The sequence below is a fragment of the Camelina sativa genome, chromosome 5 (assembly GCF_030686135.1).
Source record: "Camelina sativa cultivar CO46 ecotype springtype chromosome 5, ASM3068613v1".
In the NCBI taxonomy this organism is placed as follows: domain Eukaryota; kingdom Viridiplantae; phylum Streptophyta; class Magnoliopsida; order Brassicales; family Brassicaceae; genus Camelina; species Camelina sativa.
This window is the reverse complement of record NC_141884.1, coordinates 17,793,665-17,817,179: the sequence shown is the minus strand read 5'-3', so window position 1 is coordinate 17,817,179 and position 23,515 is coordinate 17,793,665. Positions and strand designations below refer to the sequence as shown.

The following is a 23,515-nucleotide window of genomic DNA, read 5'->3' as shown; positions in this document are numbered from 1 at the left end:
GCTGTCCATATCGGATTGTGCGCGAGAGACTGAGCCCAACCAGTCGATTTGAGGAGACGGGAGAGAACCCGATAGGACGAATTGATCGAGTGGTAGTGAACTCGACAGATCAAGCTGGAACCTCAACGTCTACTGCCTCTACCTCAACCGCATCTCCCGCTGAACCGCCACCTGATGAGCCAGCTAGGGAGTGTGTGTGCACGTGCGAGGCGTGTACTAGGCTCAGGAACCAGTAGAACTTTTGGGAGTAAGGGAAGTTCTTTTTGGGGTTTATGTGTAAGGGTTGGATAGTTTTCTTTTTTTTTCTAGACCTAACCATGTTGTGTTTGTCTAGGATCCAAACCCTTAAGATTATCGGCTAGGAGGTGTAGAACCTTCGTATCTTGTGTAAAAGTACTTTGTGTTCTCTAGCCGTATTGCGGTGTTGTTTGTTGTGGTGATATTTAACTGCTTGCTAATCTTTGCTTGTTTGAATTATTTGCTTTGATTGTTGCTTGAGTTTTATAGGTTGCATAGTTAATTATTTGCATAATTAGCTTGCATGCAATCGATGAGGATTCACGTAAGCCACCACAAAACGCGATCAGACAAAAGAGAAGAAGATCAAGAAAGTCCAAGAAAATTCAAGGAAATTCGACCAAGAAAGGGCGACCAGTTTAGATTAAAAAGAAAAGAAGGAGAAGAGAAAAGAAGAAAAATGATGGAGAAGGATGGAACAAAATTCGAAAGAAATCGAAAGAATAAAAATAGTGGTGCAAATAAATCGAAAGTGGCAAACTAAGAAGGTCGAACCAAATATGACCAAGGAAGTGCGAAAAATAGTGCGTGGTCCAAGGAGTAGGACAAAGAGGATGCAAGAAGATAATGCATTGAAGAAGGAAATAGTCTACGAATAGACAAAGAGGATGCAAGAAAATAATAGAAGGCAAAAGAGAAGCATTATTATGCTAAGTGGCGAGAGTTGAGAAAGGTTATCAAACAAAATCTCATAAGTGCGGGAGTTGGAGAAGAAGTTCAAATTAATCAGGGAGAGAAGTTATGTGAAGCCGGAGGAATTAAATAAGTTAAAATCCAAAGGAGCGCGAAGCTAAAAGAATCGGAGAAATGAAGAAGAGTAAGGAACCAGAGAAGCCGGAGAAACAAAATTTTATGGTCAACAGCGAAGAGAATAAGAAGTAGTATGATAATCATATCAAGATGGAGACGTGAACCAAGTTATAACTCAGAGGAAAAGAAAAGAGTCAGGAACAAGCTGAAGAAAGAGAAGCATTGAATCAAAGAAGTTAAAGTAGTGGACAAGTCATGGTGAAACAAGGCAAAAGCCTTAGTACTTGAAGAACATAAAGATTATGAGGAGCCAAGTGAATGCTGGAGATGAAGAAGCTTTCCAAAAACATCAGCAAACGGTGGTATAAGTAGGAAGTGAGATTATGGAGACAAAATAACCAAGGAAAGGAGGATTTCTATAAAGATATCAACGTGATAGTAATCACAAGGCAACAACACCTATGTCAAGGAGTATCGATATCACAAGGAGTGAAGGATAAGGCATGAGAATTCGGGACGAATTCTTATACGGGGGGAAAATGTAGTGACCCTCACTAAGGGCAAAAATCCCAAAATAAAAGATCGAGAAAATGACTTGGAAATGACCTAAGAAAGAAGAAAAAGAAAAATAAAGGAGAACGACCGAGGGAAGTCTGAGGAAAAATTTGTAAGTCGGAGAATAACCGAGCCAAGACTGGAGTAATAGGATGCGCGATCGAGACCTTAAGACCAATCGGGAGTTGGAATAGTCGGTCAGGTATCGAGAAAATTAACCGAGAGTGCCGAGAAAATCGTCCGAGACGTATTGTCGAGACATCCGAGACGTATCGTCGAAGCGTCCGAGACGTATCGCCGATAGCATCCGAGAGACCGAGAAAAGCTGATCGAGAAATGTCGAGAGGACCGAGAGGCGTGACCAAACGAGACGAGAAACGCCGGGAATCGTCGAGAAATGTCGGACGAGAGACGGATTTTGCCAAGAGAAACAAGAATCAATTTTTCTCTCATAAAATGGACCAATCAAATTACATGCATTATCATGCACTAATAAAACCGAGTTAGTGGGCTTAATGGCGATTAGCGATTGGAGAGTGCTAATCACGCTCCACATGCAAGCAAGGAGGAAGCCATGTGTCAAACGCACTAAAGGAGAAGAGGGAGAGTTCGAGCCTATAAATAGAGTGTGTGAGACTTCATTGTTTCATTTTCTCTCATTTCTCTCATTCCTCAAACACTAAAACACTTAAGCTTATCTCTCAAAGTCGAGAGAGAGATCGAGAGAGAGATTGAGAGAGAGAGTTCATCGACTCTTGTGTCGAGAGAAAATCAAGAAGAGAGGGTTATTGTGCCAAGGGAGATTGCCGAAGAAAGACGAGAGAGTGATCGTCGAGAATTATCACTTTGTCGAGAGATTCTGTCGAAGAATTCGTCGAGAATAGACAAGGATCGTGTCGAAGAGATCGTCGAGAAGAACCGGTGATAGTGTCGAGAAAGAAAGATCGAGAGCGAGACGTATTTTGCGATCGAAGAAGGTCGAGAGCGAGACGCGGTTTACGGTCGAGAACGAGCCGAGAAAAGAAAGTGGTTGCGGATCGAAAGCGGACGAAGAAGCGGGAAGCTGTTCGACGTGAAGAAGGTGGATATTGTCTGATCGAGTGGTGCGGTGAAGTCTGGTAATCATCAACGTTTGCGTAAGAGGTGAGTATGCGGTAATGCATGTAGAGTAGATGCATGTAGTTTTGGTTAAAAGTTGATGCATGCAAATATGGTAGGATTCAAGTTAGAATCACCATGTGAAAATGAACAAGTTGCATGATAAGTAATTTGGACTCACTTAAAATTTGGTTAAGAGGATTGCATGCACGATGAGACTTAGTGAATTTACTAGCAATATTTCTTGCTTAAAATTGGTTGCATGCATGATTAAATTGGCTAAGTTCATTTGAAAGTTTATTGCATAAATTCATGTGAGGTTAACGTGAATGCATAAACGAATTTAAAGGATTTAAAGGGTTAAATCGAATGAACTTGTGTCAGGAATTGGACTAAAGAGGATTTAAACGGTTAAATCAAATTGGTTGCATGCATAAATAAATAAACTGGTTGGTTGCATTAGTTGCTGAAGTTGATTAGATCGGTTGCATGCATGTAGATTAATCATTGGTTGCTTGAATTGTTATTCGTGTTACTTGATGATTAATGCATGTACTCTTGCTTGAAGTTTCTCGCTTGTTGATGTTTGATTTTCTTGCTTGAGTTGTTGTTGGTATTTTAGCGAGTCTCTTGAATTTGTTTCTTGAGTCTTAGCTAGAATAGTGTGTCAAATTTTCTGTTCCAAATGTGGATGTCTCGTGAGAGTTCTCGATGACCACTCGCACGGGACAAAGTCACGGCTAGCTAGCTACTAGCGTGACCGCTACATGACAATGTAGCATATTGGTGGACTCGTGCTGGTGACCTTTGTGGTCTCGGCATGGGAGACGTTGGGGGAACGGAACAGATTATCGAGGGCCCATAGGTGAAAGAGTCTAGGGTATTTCAAGTACTCCTTGTTTTATTCTAGACGTCTTTGCGTGTTGGTAGGAGAAGGAGTCTAGGATATTTCAATTGTCCCTTGTTTATTCTAGTCGTCCTTGCGAGCCGTATAGAGTTAAGAGTCTAAAGTCCTTTAGTCGTTTTTTTTTTGTGAGTAGCGAGTCTAGATCATTCGAGTCGAGTCGTTTTGATCTAACCTCTCTCGCTTGTTTGTTGTTGTTTTGCTTCCGCTATTGTTTCGGCTGCGTTGCTTTGATTACTTGCTAACAGTTTGCGTTGCTTGTTTTCTTTGCCTTCCGGGGTAGTTGGGTTGGGGGAAAGTAGAATCCCATATAGGTGAAAGGGGTATCCAGCTCACTGAGTAATCTTAGATTACTCATGATATTATTTTTGTCTTGCAGGGAAGCCTAAGTGAGTCTAGAGGAGGAGCAAACATTAGGGTACTGGATAGGGTTTTCTTGTGTTTTTTGTAAAACCCTATATTTTCATAAACGGTTATGTAAAAATTACCCGACTATCTTTATATATTGCTTTTATGATTTATTTTCGATGAAATATTTTATTAAAGTAATATATACGGTTTTCAGGGAAAGCATGGCAAGTTTCAAATGATACTCGGCCTAGTCCGGGCTAACACAACGCACCAGGCCACAAGGGTTGCAAAGCCTAAGTAGTCTCGGTTGCAGGTGGAGTTGTGCCAGGGAGGACCGGTCGGGAAGTCTGCAGCTTCCGTCCCTCGACCGGATCACCTCGGGGGCATTACAGTCTTCTATCGCGGTTTATTGCTCAAAATATATCCGCGTTTGTTAATGGAGAATGTGTTGTTAGCTACATATGTTGTCAAGGACCACCATACGGAGTATGTATCCCCTCGACGTGCGATGAAAATTGATATTTCGAAGGCCTTTGATTCAGTGCAATGGGGTTTCTTATTGAACACACTTGAAACACTGCACTTTCCAGCTCAGTTTATTCACTGGATCCGGCTATGCATATCGACTGCCACCTTCTCTGTCCAAGTGAATGGAGAGTTGGCTGGGTTTTTCAATAGTTCTCGAGGGCTACGGCAAGGTTGTGCCCTTTCTCCTTATCTCTTCGTCATTTGTATGAATGTCTTATCCCACATGATCGAAAAGCAGCAGTAAATCAACGAATTGACTACCATCCTAAGTGTAAAAACATTGGTCTTACTCATCTCTGCTTTACGGACGACTTGATGGTCTTTGTGGAAGGTCAACAACGGTCAATAGAGGGAATCATTCAACTGTTTTAGGAGTTTGCAGGATGGTCGGGCTACAAATTAGTCTAGAGAAATCTACTCTCTACCTGGCTGGTATGACAGATCACCAGCGTGACCAAATCTCTGCCACTTTCCCCTTTGCTACTGGTCTCTACCGGTCAGATATTTAGGCCTCCCACTCTTAACAAAGCGAATGACATCATCAGATTATGCACAACTTCTGGACAAAATACGACTGAAGATTAGCTCTTGGACGGCTCGATCACTGTCTTATGCTGGTCAACTAACTCTCATCTCCTCTGTTCTTATGAGTACTACTAATTTTTGGATGTCTGCATTTCGCCTACCTGCAGGATGTCTTAGGGAGATCGAAAAGCTTTGTGCTGCTTTCTTATGGTCTGCTCCGGACCTTAACCCCAAAAAGGCAAAGATATCATGGAGAGATGTTTGTAAACCAAAACAAGTGGGTGGGTTGGGTCTGAAATATCTTGTTGAAGCCAACAAGGTCACTTGTCTGAAGTTACTCTGGAGAATCCTCTCGAGACAAGCTTCTCTATGGGTTGATTGGATTTGGACATATTTAATACCGAAGGGATCATTATGGTTGGTGAAGATTGGCTCAACTGCGGGATCCTGGATGTGAAAGAAACTACTCAAATACCGTGAAGTGGTAAAGACAATGTATAGGGTGGAGATAAACAGTGGTGCCTCAACATCATTCTGGTATGATGTTTGGTCGCCTATGGGTCGGTTAATTGATGTTTTGAGACCACGAGGATTCATAGACCTGAGAATTTCGCAAGAAGCAACTGTCCAAGATGCTTTGCTCACACACAGGATGCGACATCATCGGCTAGTAGTGTTGAATGACATTGAGGGTGCGATTCAGGCTGTTCAACAACGCCCAGCTTGGATACAAAATGGCAATGACATTTCGTTATGGCAATCTCAAGGTGGCCGGTTTTCCAAAACTTTCTCCACTCGACACACTTGGCAAAATATTTGTAGTACACAGCCACAGGTAGACTGGTACAGAGGGGTTTGGTACTCTTATTCCACTCCAAAGTACTCTTTTTTCCACTGGCTTGCAATTCATAATCGGCTATCAACTGGGGATCGCATAAAAAACTGGTCCTCGGGGCAACAGGTAAACTGTGTTCTCTGCTCTGGCACGAAAGAAACCAGGGATCACTTGTTTTTCACTTGTCCGTACGCTGCTGCCATCTGGAACTACCTGATGCAGCCTCTGCTCCTGTCTCATTACTCCACAGATTGGAACTGTCTGCTACTGTTGCTCACTTCTACAACCTTCAGCTTCATTCGACGCTTCCTGCTCAAATATGTGTTCCAAGCAACTCTTTATCATTTGTGACGTGACAGGAATGCTCGGTGACATGTTGAACCTCCCTCTCCACAAGCAAGATTCCACAAGCATTTATTGTAAACACGTTTTTTTGGGTTGAATATAATTTTACATTCATTCAAAAAAAGTAACATATATAACTTACTACAAAGCCGAAAGTCGCAAACTCAAAATGCAAAATTCAGAGCTCTTTCCATCAATATGTATATATCTCAATACTAGAACTACTACTATATTATTTCTGTCGTTTACTATATTACTATATTCTACTTGTGTTCGTGAGAAATTAGATTTATGGGCTCAGTTTACAAATAGTACATCAAAATCATTAGATTTTATCCTAATAAGCCTTAACGCATATAAAAATTTAATAAACAAAAATTATATGAGAAGAACTTTTGTAGCAGAGATACTTGAGCACTTTGGTTAGAGTAAGCCTACGATACTAAATGAAAACACATAATGCCATAATCGTTTGTTTACAAAATTGTAAGAAGCAAAGCCTTAGCAAATGACTTGAAATCAAACAAAGAGTTTTTCTGCAAACTACACGACCAAATGCTGCATCTTGATACAGTTTATTTTTTCATACAAATGTGAATAACCTTCCAGTGATCAACCAAAAAGGTGCAAAACCGAGTCAATTTCATCAAAAAGTAGCAGCAAGAGCACACACGAATTCATAATTGTCAGGGACTATAAGCACAGGATCAAGCCACTCAACCTTGCCATAAATCTCTTCACTGTAGGGCCTTTCAAATGTGATCACTGCACACCAAATCACCTTCTTATTATAGCTACAAGGCAAATCCACGTCCCAAAAAACAGCCATCTTTCCACCATAATCAGCCAATATAACACTATCATAACTATCAAACTCAGGCAAGTCTTCTAACCCCATCAACTCCATCCAGCTTCCAGTCCTAGTGTCATACAATATGATTCCATTTAAATCACTATAAGAATAAAGTACATTATCTATCACGCAATAAGAGAAACATACGCATCCAAAATCCAAATCCTTCAACGTTTCTATCGCTTCCAGTCTATCTATTTTTGGGTTGTAAGCCACATCGTTAGTCCCAAACAAGATAGTGTCTTCAATCACTGCACTCTTGCCTATACTTCTTCCACGAAATCTATGGGTTCCACGACATCTATGGCTCCCAAGTTAGAGGGTTTTAGATAAAAAGCTTCCATCCAGTTAGAGGGATCGAACTCTTCTTTGAATCCTCCTGCAACATATATCTTTCCACCAAAGACATTGGCAGTATGGCGATTACGCTCCACCAGCATGCTTGTGATGACGTTTAATCAGACCACACTCACAACAATAAAAACAGAGGAAATAGAGGAAATACAGAGTTGCTTTATTGAGATAAAAGATATAACAAAACAACGTTCTCTAGGAACGCAGATTCATCTTCTCACCTTCAAGAGCCTGGAAAGAGATACTCCAACAAGACGATGAGGGAGAAAGTACTAGAAAGATATTAAAAACGTTTACAACTCTGAATATGCGTAAAAGATAAACGATGAGCTAACACTGCTCTTATACTGCCACCACACTAACAGTGTCAACCGATTATTCCTGTTACCGTTACTTGATGCTGACAACCTGCAACTTCTACCACCTGCACATTGCCAGCTTTATTATTCCTTTTCCACGCGCTCATCACTCTCTTATCCATAACCATATGTCCCACATGCGCTTTAATACCTCATTTTCTATATCAAAGGCCCCCTGTTGGAAGAACCTTGACCACAAGGTTCTAATGATGGATACTTGCGTTGTAAGTCGTACATGAACTCCCAAGTAGCTTCTTCTTCAGTCTCGTTTGTCCACTGCAGCAATACTTTCGTGACTGCACATCCTTGACGCTTAGCCATCCTTGACTAAACCAAGATTTGCACCGGTTCCTTGGCCAGAATATCCGAATAAATTGATGGTAACTGAGATGAAGTAGGAACATTACCCACCGCTGCCTTGAGTAGTGAAACATGGAAAACTGGATGGATTAAGGAGGAATCCGGTAACTGAAGTTTGTAAGCTACCTTGCCACATCGGTCAATTATCCTATAATGTCCATAATATTTTAGAGCCAGCTTCTGAGTGGATCTCATCACAACCGATCCCTGAGGATAAGGCTGAAGTTTCACAAACACAGAATCTCCAATATCAAACTGTCGCTCAGAACGATGCTTGTCTGCAACTTGTTTCATACGGTGTTGAACTCTCAGCAGATGAAACTTGAGGATCAGCAACATGTCTTCTCGCTCTTGTAAGCTTCTAGCCACTACCACAACCTTAGATTCACCTGGGAGATATGGTAGATGCACCGCGGGAGCTTGACCATAGACCGCTTCAAAAGGACTGAGCTGAGTAGAGGTGTGAAAATTTGTGTTGTACCAAAACTCTGCTAAAGGCAACCAATTACTCCACATTTGTGGTCGATCACTGCACACGCACCGAAGATAGGTCTCCAAACACCTATTAACCACCTCTGTCTGACCATCACTCTGACAGTGATATGCACTAGAGAACTTTAGATCGACCCCCTGTAAAGAGAAGAGTTCTTGTCAGAACTTTAGATCGACCCCCGTGTCACGATCGCTTACAATAGACCAAGGACAACCATGAAGTTTGAACACCGTATCCATGAAAGCTTGAGCAACAGACATGGCAGTATATGGGTGCGACAGGGCCATGAAATGAGCTGCCTTAGTAAGCTGATCCACCACCACGAAAATTATTGTTTTGCCTGATGAAACCGGAAGTCCCTCAATAAAATCCATTGATAAGTCAGTCCAAATCGTGTATGGAATAGAGAGAGGTTGTAGCAAATCAGGATAAGCTGTTGTATCATACTTACATTGTTGGCACACCGCACAACTCCTTATATATGCTTGAATGTCTACTGCCATATTGTTCCAGAAGAACAACCCTTTGACCTGTTTGTAGGTAGCATCTCTACCAGAATGTCCTCCTGTCCCAGAATAATGCATCCATTGCAAGATGGAATTACGTAAATGCACATCATTCGGAACCATGATTTTGCTTTTCCTGCACAACACCGATTGCACCCAAGAGTATGAATTTTTGCTGCCGGGTTTGCCTGCAACTCACTGATCAATTGCTTTAAGTTCCGCATCTTTTTCATAGTGAGCCTGAATATCCCTCATAAGATCACACTCCAAGACTGATATTGCCATGTGCAACACCTCAGCTCCTTCAACTCGAGATAAGGCATCAGCCGATATATTCTCCTTGCCCTGTTTGTACTGAATTTCATAGTGGAACTCTAGAAGTTTGGAAGCCACTGCTGTTGGATTGGCGTGTTCAAACGTTGCTCCAAGAGATACTTTAAACTTCTTTGGTCGGTCTTGATAATAAAATGGTTTGGTAAAAGGTAGTGGCTGTAACGCCCCCGAACCGTCCTATGACCACGAAGGTCGTCGGACAGCCACGGGACGCCACTTGCAGAATTGCGCCAAGGTGATCCGGTCGAGGGACGGAAGCTGCAGACTTCCCGACCGGTCCTCCCTAGCACAATCCTACCTGCAGCCGAGGTTACTTAGGCTTTACAACCCTCACGGCCTGGTGCGTTGTGTTAGCCCGGACAAGGCCGAGTATCATTTGCAACTTGCCATGTTTTCCTGAAAACCGTATATATATATCACTTTAATAAATTAATTCATCTCAAATAAATCATTAAAGCAATATATATAAAGATAGTCAGAAAATGTATATATAACCATTTATGAAAACATAGGGTTTTACAAGGAACACAAGAAAACCCTATCCGGCACCCTAACGTTCGCTCCGACTCTAGACTCACTTAGGCTTTCCTGCAAAACCACAACAACTGAGACATGAGTAATCTAAGATTACTCAGTGAGTCTGGGTACCCCAATATCCTAAACAGGATTCTATCTTCCCCAACCCGACTACCCCGGCAAGCAAAGATAACAAGCAAGTAATCAGAGCAACACAGCCGAAAGCAATAGCGGAAGCAAATAAACCACAATCAGACAAGAGAGGTTAGATCAACGTGACTCGACTCGACGCTCTAACTCTCTACGCGCAACATAGACGACTAAAGTTCACTTTAGACTCTTCACCTCTACACGACTCGCAAGGACAACTAGGATAAACAAGGAACTCTTGAACTATCCTAAACTCCTTGACCAAACAACCAAATAAGACATCTAGAATACAACAAGGATCACTTGAAATACCCTAGACTCTTTAACAACACACAACACGCATCATGCAAAGACGACTAGACATAAACAAGGGACACTTGATTACTCTAGACTCTTTACACCTAGGGCCCTTTGATAATCTGTTCCGTTCCAACACTTCCCATGCCGAGACCACAAAGTTCTCCGCCATGAACCCACCAATAGCTACATCGTCATGTAGTGGTTACGCTGGTAGCTAGCCAGCCGTAACATTGTCCCCGCGTGAGTGGTCGTCGGGAACTCACGTGTGACAAACGCTTATGGAACCAGAATTATCGACACACTACTCTAGCTAAGACTCAAGAAACACATTCAAGAGGCTAAGCTACAACCAAACACACCACCATAAATTCGTGCGTTGATACATCAAGCTCGTTAGCATGAAATCACGCAAGAAAATCAACATAGAATAATCAACAAGAAGCAAGAAAGTAAATCAAGCGACTTAAGATTATTCTACATGCATGCAACCTACACCCTTAACTTAAGCAACTCATGCAACAAGTTTATACATGCATGCTACCAATTTGATTTAACCATTTAAATCCTCAAGTCCAATTATGCATGCAATTCCATTTAATCTCTTAAACTCTCAAGTTCAATTAGCATGCAAGTAACCTCACTCAATATTATGCAATAAAATGCAAAATACTTTACTCGTTTAGTCATGCATGAAACCGATTTTAAGTAAGAAAATATTACTTACAAAATCCTCTAGGTTCGATCATGCATGCAACCCTTAAACCAATTTTTAAGTAATCCGATTATACTTAAAATGCACCCAAGTTCCCTTTCACCAATTTTTGAGTGAGTCCCAATTATTTAGCATGCAACTAACTCCTTTTCACATGATGATTCTGATATGAATCCTACCATGTTTGCGTGCAACAAATTTTAACCGCAACTACATGTACTACTCTACATGCACTACCTCAGACTCACCTCTTGCGCAATCGTCGATGATACTCGGACTTCACAGCACCACTCGATCAGACAACCCGCTCCTACTCCGCATCAACTGCTTCTCGCTACGTCGATCGCAACCCGTTCTTTTCTCGATGATCCTCTCGACCGCAAATGCGTCTCGCACTCGATCTTTCTTCGACCGCAACAGAAACTCCGCTTTTTGGGACAAGCGTTTCTACTTCGGTCTCCCTCTCAATCTCTCTTGATCCTTCTCCCGATCCTACCCAACCACTCTCTCTCTTTTCGCCTCTTTCTTTCTCTCGGAAAAGCTTAAGTGTTTTGAGAGAGTTTTGGACTAAACTCCCAAATGAAGTCGATCACCCCATATTTATAAGCACAATTTTGAACCTTCTCCCCTTAGTGCGTTTTGACAAATGGCGTCCTCATCCCTTGCATGTTGGCCATGTAGCTCATCCTCCAATCATCGATCGCCATTAAGCCACAAATCCTCTTTTTATTAGTGCATGTGATCATCTCCATTAGTGCATTGTGGGTTAAGTGAGCTTAATCCTTAGCTCTTAACCAATTGAATTCCGCCACTCCGCTAATCTTCCTTGATTAGGCTAAACCACCACTATCTCTTCTTAATCACTTTGAATTTTTTAATTCCCCACTAATTCTTCTTTGATTATTTTAATCCTCCACCTTCCTTAATTTTTATTGGTCAATATTTCTAAGGAAAAATAATTTCCCAAAGAAATATTGAGTCCTTGGTCCGGCACCATCGACATCTCCTTCGGCAATTCTTGAATTTCTCGGGTACCGCTTGACCATAATTCTCGGTCACTGTCGACGACTCTCGACCATCGTCGATAGTTCTCTCGATCGTTCGGACATTCTGCTCGGCAATACTCGGCAATCTCCCGGGCAATTCGGATAGTATGCCCCGGCGATACGTCTCGGGGAACTTTGACTACACGTCTCGGGTGTCTCGACAATTTCTCGGGTCCTTGGCAAATGCTTCGAGTCCTCGACATTTTTCCCGAGTACTCGGTAACTTCCTCGAGTCTCGACAATTCTCTTGGGCCTTCTCGACTGACTCCCTCGACGAGTTTTCTCGACCTTCTCGACGAATTTCTTCGACCAATTTTCTCGACATTCTCGACGAGTTTTAAGGTCTTGGCCGTACTCCCGATCACTCCGTCTTGGCTCGGCCATACTCTGACTTAGAGATTTTTCCTCGGACTTCCTTAGGTCGTTCTTCTTAGTTTTCCTTCCTCCTCTTTCTTAGGTCTTTTCCGGGCCATTTCCTCGATCTTTTATTTTGAGATTTCTACTCTTGGTGAGGGTCATTACATTCTCCCCCCCTTATAAGAATTCGTCCCCGAATTCTCATGCCTTCTCCTTCTTTTTGGGAAATGTCAACACTCCTTGACATAGATGCCATTGCTTTGTGATTAATACCACTGTTGCCTTAACCACCCGGACTCCTTTTGTTGATGCTTCTTGGTAAGTTTCTTCATTTCCAGTATACACTTGACTCCTTTTAATTCATTTGTCCTCCAAATAGTACGGCTTCTGCCCCGTTGCACCATGGTTTGTTTGATACTTAACTCCTTAATTCAATGCTTCTCTTTCTTCAGCTTGTTCCTGACTCTTTTCTTTTCTCCTCCAGTTTATAGTTTGATCCTCCCCAATGTCTTGATAACTTCATCGTACAACCTCGTATTTCCCTTTATTAATCGCTATGCTTTGATCCTCCGACTTCTTCGGCTTTCCTAGCACCACTTTTCTTTCCATTTTCTCTGATTCCTTTAACTTCACACTCCTTAGGATTTTAACTTCTCCAATGTCCTTAGCTTCGCGCTCCTTTGAATTTTAACTCCTCCAATTTCTTTAACTCCATAAAACTTCTTCCCAAATTACTTTGGAACTCCACTTCAAACTTCTTCCTTGACTCCCATACTCTGAAATTTGGGTTGATAACCTTGCCCATATCTTGCCCCTTAGCATAAAATGCTGCTTCTTTTGCCGCCTATTATTTTCTTGCACCCTCTTTGTCTATTCATAGACTATTCCTCCTTTCACGCCTTATCTTCTTGCATCCTCTTTGTCCTACTCCTTGGACCATGCACTAGTTCCTTGCACTTTCTTGGTCATATTTATTTTGACCTTTAATTTTCCATTGACAATTGATTTGCACTATTCTTTCACTCTTTCGATTTCTTTCAAATTCGCCTCAACCTTTCTCATCATTCTTCTTCTCCATCTCTTAAGTCATTATTCCAAACTGGTTGCTCTGCCTCAGCTGAATTTTCTCTTGGACTCCTTGGACATCTTCTCTTTTGTCTGATCGTGCATAGTGGTGTCTTACGTGAATCCTCATCGATTGCGTGCAAGTTAATCATGCAAACAATTTATGCAATGCATTAACTATGCAAACCTATAAAACTCAAGCAACAATCAAAGCAAATAAAGCAAGCAAGGATTAGCAGAGAGTTTTATATATCACAAGCACCCACCACACGGCTAGAGAACATAAGTACTTTTACAAACCGATTGAAAAGCTACTAGAGTTCTACACCAACCTAGCCGATAATACTAAGGGTTTGGATCCTAGACAACAACAACAAGGTTAAGTCTAGTAACAACAAAAAGAATCTTATCCAACCCTTACACATAAACCCCAAAAAGGACTTCCCTTGCATCCCACGTCCTACTAGTTTCTGAGCCTAGTACACGCTTCGCACGTGCACACCCACTCCCTAGGTGGCTCATCAGGTGGCGGTTCGGCGGGAGACTCGGTTGAGATAGAGGCGGCAGACATCGAGACTCCAGCTTGATTCGTCGGGCTCACTTCAACTCTTTCGATTCGACCTAACGGGTTCTCTCCCGTCTCTTCCCTTCGACTGATTGGGCTCATTCTCTCTCGCACCATCCGGTATGGACATTCATGAACATAGTGTCCTCTTCCACCACACACGGTACATACCATATATTCCAGGTCCGGAAAGTGTTGAGGTCTTGTCCTCCAGCAATGATTGTTCGGATGTCCCGGTTCTCCACACGCTTTTCGCATCTCCTCCAATATCTCATGCGATCCGGGTTTGGGCAGCGATAGGCAAAGTGCCCTCGCTCTCCGCACCATTCACAGTCCTCATTCGTCGGGTCACACATGCGTCTCAACGCCGGCCTCCAACAGTTTCTCGTCCAATGCCCGATGCCTTCGCATAACTCGCAATAGGGCGTGTTCCTCATGTGAACTTGGTTTGGGTAGACCACCCTCTTCCTAGCAGTGGCTCGCACTCTCAGCCTGCCTCTCGGTTGAAACGTTACGGAGTGCATCTCCAATTCCCCTCTCGCCTGCTTCTCTTGGTAGTACTCTCTTGTCCTCTTCAAACTTGAACTACTTTCTCCCATCTCCATCCTTAGTTGTTCTCGGTTCTGGTTTCTTAACTCATAGCTCTTAGCAAGCATCTCCAAGTCTCGGTCCATTGGTTCCTCTTCTTGCTCCTCCTATTGTCCCGGTAACACCATCTGCAATGGTACGGCTCTAATGGGACTATTGCGCCTTAGCACAATTTGATTCAGCTCCGCCTGGTTTGGCACGAATTGGTCTGGCATTAGGAGATCTGGCTCTCCTCGATCTCTCATTACTTGGCTCGACTCTCCTTGTTCTCTCACGGCCTGACTCAAACTTTCTCTTAGTTCCGCATTCCCCCTTGACTCCGTACTGACCTCAGCTTCTCGGTCTTGGTTTCTCGTTGGTTCCACTATAAAAGTCGGAATTCCTTCGTCATCACTCGACACAAGGTCGATCACCTCCACTTCCCTGGTCGGCCTCTCGGTCTTAGAGTCTCCATCAATCGGATTCTCTTCTCCATTGGCATCCGGTACAATGACTTCTCCGTCACCCTCGTTTACTCGCTCCGGTGAGCGCATCTCGTCTAACATGAATAAGATTCTTGAAACCGTCTCGGGTCTCTCCTCCGCGGGTCGCTCTTCACTAGTGTCTCCGGCTTCGGACACAATTCTCGCACCACTAGCATTGCCTCCTTCCTCCGGCTCGTACACGTCCGTCAGGAAGTTTAAAATTTTCTCGACTGTCTCCGGGTACTCAATTAAGTGCTCCTCGGGACTAACATCGTCGGACTGGTCTTCCACAAGATCCAACAGCAGCTTCTGTAGCCTATCGGCTAGCTCCACCTCCGCCTCTCCATGATCTCCAACAGGTAGAGTGTCAAACTTGCCTTGCGCGTCCATTCGAACTTGGATACGGCTCGGCTCTCCAATCTCTAACACAATGGTCTGGTCATCTCGATCAGTTTCCACTTCCTCCGTTTCATCTAAACATTCGGACGGATCGGTCTCGATCGACCAGTTGGTGTCGTCAACGTCGAACACCCCGTCCTCATCCCAGTCATTCGAATCACTCGGCTCTTGACTGTTTTCTGATTCCGTCGACAAATACCCATTGTGATGCCCACAATCCTCATGTCTCGGCCCCTCATCCCCTGAACCATTCCTGCAACCTGAATCACCTGAATACATCTAAAACCCACAAGAAACAAGGTTAGATGCTTAGTTCATTCTAAGGTTCAACTTAGACTAGACAAGCAAACGGCCGGATAAAATTTCTATGCTCTTGCGACACGTTACTCGATAAAACTTTGAAATGCACAAGTGCTCGCGGGTTCGAAAACACCGCTCTGATACCACCGTTGTAACGCCCCCGAACCGTCCTATGACCACGAAGGTCGTCGGACAGCCACGGGACGCCACTTGCAGAATTGCGCCGAGGTGATCCGGTCGAGGGACGGAAGCTGCAGACTTCCCGACCGGTCCTCCCTAGCACAATCCTACCCGCAGCCAAGGTTACTTAGGCTTTACAACCCTCGCGGCCTGGTGCATTGTGTTAGCCCGGTCAAGGCCGAGTATCATTTGCAACTTGCCATGTTTTCCTGAAAACCATATATATATATATATATCACTTTAATAAATTAATTCATCTCAAATAAATCATTAAAGCAATATATATAAAGATAGTCGGAAAATGTATATATAACCATTTATGAAAACATAGGGTTTTACAAGGAACACAATAAAACCCTATCCGGCACCCTAACGTTCGCTCCGGCTCTAGACTCACTTAGGCTTTCCTGCAAAACCACAACAACTGAGACATGAGTAATCTAAGATTACTCAGTGAGTCTGGGTACCCCAATATCCTAAACAGGATTCTATCTTCCCCAACCCGACTACCCCGGCAAGCAAAGATAACAAGCAAGTAATCAGAGCAACACAGCCGAAAGCAATAGCGGAAGCAAATAAACCACAATCAGACAAGAGAGGTTAGATCAACGTGACTCGACTCGACGCTCTAACTCTCTACGCGCAACATAGACGACTAAAGTTCACTTTAGACTCTTCACCTCTACACGACTCGCAAGGACAACTAGGATAAACAAGGAACTCTTGAACTATCCTAAACTCCTTGACCGAACAACCAAATAAGACATCTAGAATACAACAAGGATCGCTTGAAATACCCTAGACTCTTTAACAACACACAACACGCATCATGCAAAGACGACTAGACATAAACAAGGGACACTTGATTACTCTAGACTCTTTACACCTAGGGCCCTTCGATAATCTGTTCCGTTCCAACACTTCCCATGCCGAGACCAAAAAGTTCTCCGGCATGAACCCACCAATAGCTACATCGTCATGCCTAACCGCTGGTAGCTAGCCAGCCATAACATTGTCCCCGCGTGAGTGGTCGTCGGGAACTCACGCGTGACAAACGCTTATGGAACCAGAATTATCGACACACTACTCTAGCTAAGACTCAAGAAACACATTCAAGAGGCTAAGCTACAACCAAACACACCACCATAAATTCGTGCGTTGATACATCAAGCTCGTTAGCATGAAATCACGCAAGAAAATCAACATAGAATAATCAACAAGAAGCAAGAAAGTAAATCAAGCGACTTAAGATTATTCTACATGCATGCAACCTACACCCTTAACTTAAGCAACTCATGCAACAAGTTTATACATGCATGCTACCAATTTGATTTAACCATTTAAATCCTCAAGTCCAATTATGCATGCAATTCCATTTAATCTCTTAAACTCTCAAGTTCAATTAGCATGCAAGTAACCTCACTCAATATTATGCAATAAAATGCAAAATACTTTACTCGTTTAGTCATGCATGAAACCGATTTTAAGTAAGAAAATATTACTTACAAAATCCTCTAGGTTCGATCATGCATGCAACCCTTAAACCAATTTTTAAGTAATCCGATTATACTTAAAATGCACCCAAGTTCCCTTTCACCAATTTTTGAGTGAGTCCCAATTATTTAGCATGCAACTAACTCTTTTTCACATGATGATTCTAATATGAATCCTACCATGTTTGCATGCAACAAATTTTAACCGCAACTACATGTACTACTCTACATGCACTACCTCAGACTCACCTATTGCGCCATCGTCGATGATACTCGGACTTCACAGCACCACTCGATCAGACAACCCGCTCCTACTCCGCGTCAACTGCTTCTCGCTACGTCGATCGCAACCCGTTCTTTTCTCGATGATCCTCTCGACCGCAAATGCGTCTCGCACTCGATCTTTCTTCGACCACAACAGCAACTCCGCTTTTTGGGACAAGCGTTTCTCCTTCGGTCTCCCTCTCAATCTCTCTTGATCCTTCTCCCGATCCTACCCAACCACTCTCTCTCTTTTCGCCTCTTTCTTTCTCTCGGAAAAGCTTAAGTGTTTTGAGAGAGTTTTGGACTAAACTCCCAAATGAAGTCGATCACCCCATATTTATAAGCAAAATTTGGAACCTTAGCGAGTATGACATCGAGTATCGAACTCGTCCGGCTGCAAAGTCCCAAGTGCTCGCCGACTTTTTGATTGAGCTATCGTTTGGAGAAGCCGAGCCAACACCCACTGATCCGTCAGATGACCGATGGACCCTACATGTGGACGGAGCATCCTCTCATCTTGGGTCAGGAATAGGGATTCGACTAACTTCGCCGACCAGAGAAATTTTGGAACAATCCTTCCGTCTCCGATTCCAAGCAACCAACAACGTCGCCGAGTATGAAGCGCTCATCGCCGGGCTGAAGCTCGCCAACGGAATGCAAATCAAGCGGATACGAGCTTTTTGCGATTCTCAGCTCGTCGCCAACCAGTTCAGTGGCGAGTACGATACCAAAAGCGAACCCATGGCTGCCTACCTTGACGTTGTTAGGATTTTGTCCAAACGCTTCGATGAGTTCGAGCTCATCAAAATCCCCAGGGGAGACAACGCATCGGCCGATGCTATGGCAGCACTCGCCTCAACATCGGACCCCGATCTTCGACGGATCATCCCGGTAGAGAGCATTGACACGCCGAGCATAGGTGAAACACACGCCGAGACATGCCTCGCCCTAACCAGCCCAACGAAATCCGGACAACTTATCGAACGATGAGATCATGCCGAGGATGCGAACCTCCCTCAGAAACTGACGCAACAGATTGGCGAGTTGAAATCCGTTCATATCTCGCCGATGGCGACGTACCAGCAGACAAATGGGCCAGACGAAGATTAAAGGCCAAGGCCGCCCGCTACACCTTGATGAAAGACCATTTGCTTCGATGGACAGCGTCCGGAGCCCTGTTGCTTTGTATACACGGTGACGACACCGAGCATGTCATGATGGAGACTCATGAAAGAGCTGGAGGAAATCATTCGGGTGGCCGAGCCTTAGCACTACGAATCAAGAAGCATGGTCATTATTGGCCAATGATGATATCCGATTGCGAAACGTTCGTCGCCAAGTGTGAAAAATGACAGCGACACGCCCCCATTATTCATCAGCCGACCGAACTCCTGCGAGCCGGAATAGCTCCTTACCCTTTCATGCGCTGGGCGATGGACATCATTGGCCCACTACCGACCTCTAGACAGAAGCGATATATACTCGTCCTCACCGACTATTTCACCAAATGGGTCGAAGCCGAGTCCTACGCAAACATCAAAGTCAGGGACGTCCAACTCTTCGTCTGGAAATATATAATTTGTCGCCATGGTCTTCCATACGAAATAATCACTGACAACGGATCGCAGTTCATTTCCCTGCAATTCGAAAACTTTTGTGCGAGATGGCGAATCAAATTAATAAAATCGACGCCGAGGTATCCACAAGGAAACGGCCAAACCGAAGCTACAAACAAAACCATACTCGATGGCCTGAAGAAAAGGCTAGACGCAAAGAAGGGTGCCTGGGCCGACAAGCTCGACGGAGTACTTTGGTCCTAGCGAACAACCCCAAGGACGTCCACTAACCAAACCCCATTCCCATTAGCCTACGGGATGGAAGCAATGGCACCAGCTGAGGTCGGCAGTTCGAGCCTCAGGCGAACGATGCTTGTCCAGAACACCGCGCTCAATAGTCAGATGCTGATAGATAGACTCGACGAGTTGGAAGAAGAACGAGACAAGGCACTCCTATGAATCCAGAACTGTCAGCTCGCTGCAGCCAAGTACTACAACAAGAAAGTCCACAATCGGCATTTCGACGAAGGCGATCTCGTCCTCCATAAGGTCTTTGGAAAATACTGCCGAGCCAGACGCCGGAAAAAAGGGGGCCAACTGGGAAGGTCCATATCTAGTGTCCAAGGTCGTTCATCCCGGCGTGTATGAACTCCTAACAATGGGCGGCGAACTCTTCTCAAGCGCTACTATTATTAAAGAAAAATGGGCGGCTAATCTAACTCGGCTATATCCAGCTCGTTCTTTCTATAGTTGAATAAGCATGTAATGTGAACTACGAGCGGCTTGATCCCTCCTGATCGGGGGGTACGTAGGCAGTCCCGTTTTTCGGGACACAGCTGCCAATAATAAAAATTTTCTTCCTCATAAGAATGAGCCGCTGTTACAAGTTATTTTAGTTATTATCCTGGCCCGGTAATGACTCGACGTCCTGACGTATTATTTTAAGCCGAGTCGCAACTCGCACAAAGGGGTAAGCCGACTATTTGTCGCACCTAGTTAAAGCCGAGTCGCAACTCGCACAAACGGATAAGCCGACCATAACAAGTCGCACCTAGTTAAAGCCGAGTCGCAACTCGCACAAACAGATAAGCCGACCATAACAAGTCGCACCTAGTTAAAGCCGAGTCTTAACTTGCCAAAAAAAAAGAGGGACATGCCGACCATAACAAGTCGCATCCCTCTAGCAAAAAATCAGCAGAGTAGTCATTTGTTTAAAGATTAGGATAGAAATCCGACTTTATCTAAAACAAAAGTGACAACAATACAAGGGTCGAGCCCAGTACAAAAAAAACAACGACCAAAGGATCATTGAAAGCTGTTTCCAACGAACAAATGCCGAGCAATCTAGTCACTCAAAGCCTAAGTCGGCGTTGGATGGCTCGTCAAATTCCAGCCCGGCGATCATCGTCTGCCAATGACAGCACGACTCCTTCAAATCCTTCAGCACGTTCATTGGAGCGCTCGCGCCTTCCGCAACCATCTCCTCGAGATACGCGCAGATCCCTTCAGCACGGTTCCTCTCGCAGAAGTAATGCTTCGAGCTTTCCAACTGCATAATGTAGCGTCGTAGCACGTCCACACGAGCTTTACAAGCCTCAATATCCGCATGACCCTCTAACGGCCTTCGACCGATGATATCCAGGTCGCCCAGTTCGAGGTCGGGTATTGCTATTTCTACGAATGATGCTTCGCGACGAGCGCACTCTTCCACCAATTCGTCCCATCGCTGCCTCGGGACAAAGAGCCCTTCGTCAATCAAAACCTCAAGGCACTCTACCAGACCGTCGACGCGGCAGAAGGAGAAGTAACGTTCAAATGAACGACGAATTGCAATAATATAGGCCCTCAGTCGCCGAACACGTGCGTGATAGAAGTCGAGCTCCGCACGAATCAACGTATCAGGTCCCATGGCAAGTCGTCCAAAGCTTTTCGAGATCACACCAACCTTGAAATCACCGGCGTCGGAACAACTCTTCCTACAAAAACAACAAAACTCACCAAGAGAACAAAAATAGAACGCGCAGGGCTATTTATAAGAGCGAAAAGGCACAAGTTCCAACGGACGCAAGTTTCAAAAAAAAAAAAAGAGAGGATAAGCCTTTTGACCAATAAATGACGTTTCAAAAATAAATGCATTAAATGAGATTCAAGAATAAATGCCCAGGGAAAAGAAGTAAAAAGTTTGCATGGGAGCCGACCCCAAAACGCGGCACGCAAAGAGTACAAGGGAGCCGACCCCAACACGGCAGAAAATAGGATAATATAAGGGAGCCGACCCCTCAACACGGCAACTAAGATGATAGAGCGATTACGACGCCACGTCAGCAGTTGGAGATCCGTCAGTAGGATGATCAACAGTCTGCTCTTCGGTACCATCTATGGGACGGTCGTCGCCCTGACCCTGTTCGTTCTGTTCTTCAGCTCCGTTCCCTTCAAGCTCCCCGCTCTCAGACCCACCTTCTTCCCTTTTGCCGTCATCACCCTCGGCATCACCACTGATGGGAGAAGCGACCCAGGCCGGAACCGGAGGAAGAGGCTCGGCAAAAACCCTAGTCACGTCGAAATCAGCTTCGGTAATTTCCGGAAGATCAAGATCTTCAACCTCACTCTTCAGCTGGTTCATGACGGCGACGAACTTGTCCTTCAAGCCCTCCTCAAGTACAGCAATTTGACCCTCGTCGATAAGTGTCTCGAGCATTTGGACATTCCCGACGGATTGGTTGTACTCGAGAAATTTCCCCATCGACGCCTTGACCGCCTCGGCATACCCCTTATGTGTGCCGAGAAACTTTTGCACGCGCACAGCCATTTCATGAAAAGCCTTAATTCTTTCATGATACCCGAAATCCTCCTGCCGATCTCTGAGCCTCTTCGTCTCCGAGTTTAGGGTAAGCTGCATCCTATTAAAGGCGGCATCCGAGGCCTCAAGCTTTGCCTTAAGATCGTCCCGCTCCGCGACCCACTTGCGCCGTTGGCTCTCAAATTTCGACGCCTCATCACTGAGCTTCTGATTGGATCGCACAGCTTCCCCTAGCTTGGCCTCGAGGCGTTCAATCCTCTCCGAAAAGGTTGACGCTCCAGATCGATCGGCCTCCAGGTCACGAATGCGACGCTCGTAGCGCGAGGTTAGGCGATTGGTTCGGGCAATAAGCTGTTTTAAAAAAAAGAGGGGGATAAGGACGAAGGGAAAAGAGAAACGGGCTCAAAAACGAGTCGGCTGAAAGAACAAACCTCAAAGGAAGCTTGCGCCACGTCCGCAACTGCGTTCGCCTCCCTCGTCTTTTCAACAGGAAGTAAGCGACCAGACCCGAAGGGAATCTTCCGAAAAAGTTCGGAGCAAGCAGGGGATTCGTCTGGGAGGGGCGAGTCTCGGAAGTGTGAGAGAAACTCCAGCCGAAGTCCGACGTTTTCTGTTTCTTCGACGGATCAGGTCGCCCCTGGCCAGCATCGTCTTTCCTCTTTTGAAGACCTCTTGCACCCTCGGTGTCACGGCCGGACGAATCGCCCGCCCTCTTCTTCGGAATGGCCTCAGCGGATTCAGGGCGGCGAGTTGAAGGAAGGGGCTGGGAATGCTGTCTCGGCGGAGGATCAGGTGACTGACGTGACCGAGAAGGGACCCTCTTAGCCGAACCAGCGTCAGAGGACGAAATAGCGCGACGAGCATCTGGTTGAGGAGTCGGACGAGGAATGGAAGACGGGTCGGGTGCCCGACAGTAACGGGCGGATGCGTTGGGAACACTCAAATTCAGCTTTCCCATTGTCTCGGCTAAAAAAATAAAAAAAATATATATATATATATATAATAAGAAATGAGTAAATATATATGTATATGTATATATGACTCGGTGTCTAAACAAAACCTAAAACATATATATGTATACATACGGATTTAAAGCATACCTCTTTGTCTTCGGCTAGAGGCTGACTTTCTTGAACGACCTCTCTTACCTTCAGTACCCGGCAAAACGTAAGGATAGAAGAGCTTAATTGCGTCTATCTCGGCTTGAAACGAAGAGGGGAATGGAAGCAGACACCTTGGAACAACAACTACAAAGAAAAAGAAAAGAAAGGCGTTAAGAAAAACCAAGGGACACCGCAAACAAAGATAACTAGG

General features: G+C 44.5%; 2 protein-coding genes across 2 annotated transcripts; one reads left to right on the top strand and one right to left on the bottom strand.

Moving 5' to 3' along the window:
* Positions 1 to 6,834: 6,834 nt before the first annotated feature.
* LOC147943895 (F-box/kelch-repeat protein At5g48990-like) lies at positions 6,835 to 8,075 on the bottom strand. Its single transcript, XM_087512408.1, has 3 exons — positions 7,943 to 8,075; positions 7,617 to 7,667; positions 6,835 to 7,163 (listed from the first exon to the last, which is right to left on the bottom strand). Exons 1-3 carry the CDS (start codon positions 8,073 to 8,075, stop codon positions 6,835 to 6,837), a joined length of 513 nt encoding a protein of 170 aa, XP_087368534.1.
* Positions 8,076 to 18,831: 10,756 nt separating this feature from the next.
* On the top strand, positions 18,832 to 19,197 carry LOC147943894 (uncharacterized). The gene has a single exon (XM_087512407.1). The coding sequence runs from the start codon at positions 18,832 to 18,834 to the stop codon at positions 19,195 to 19,197; it is 366 nt and encodes a 121-aa protein (XP_087368533.1).
* Positions 19,198 to 23,515: the final 4,318 nt, after the last annotated feature.

Excerpts from the sequence above, each read along its gene's own strand:
- LOC147943895 (XM_087512408.1), bottom strand. The coding sequence starts at position 8,075 with ATGGCTAAGCGTCAAGGATGTGCAGTCACGAAAGTATTGCTGCAGTGG. Across the intron at positions 7,668-7,942 it reads ATTAGAACCTTGTGGTCAAG|TACTTTCTCCCTCATCGTCT; the intron begins GTTCTTCCAACA and ends ATATCTTTCTAG. Across the intron at positions 7,164-7,616 it reads CTCTTTCCAGGCTCTTGAAG|ATAATGTACTTTATTCTTAT; the intron begins GTGAGAAGATGA and ends ATTGCGTGATAG.
- LOC147943894 (XM_087512407.1), top strand. The coding sequence starts at position 18,832 with ATGAGATCATGCCGAGGATGCGAACCTCCCTCAGAAACTGACGCAACA.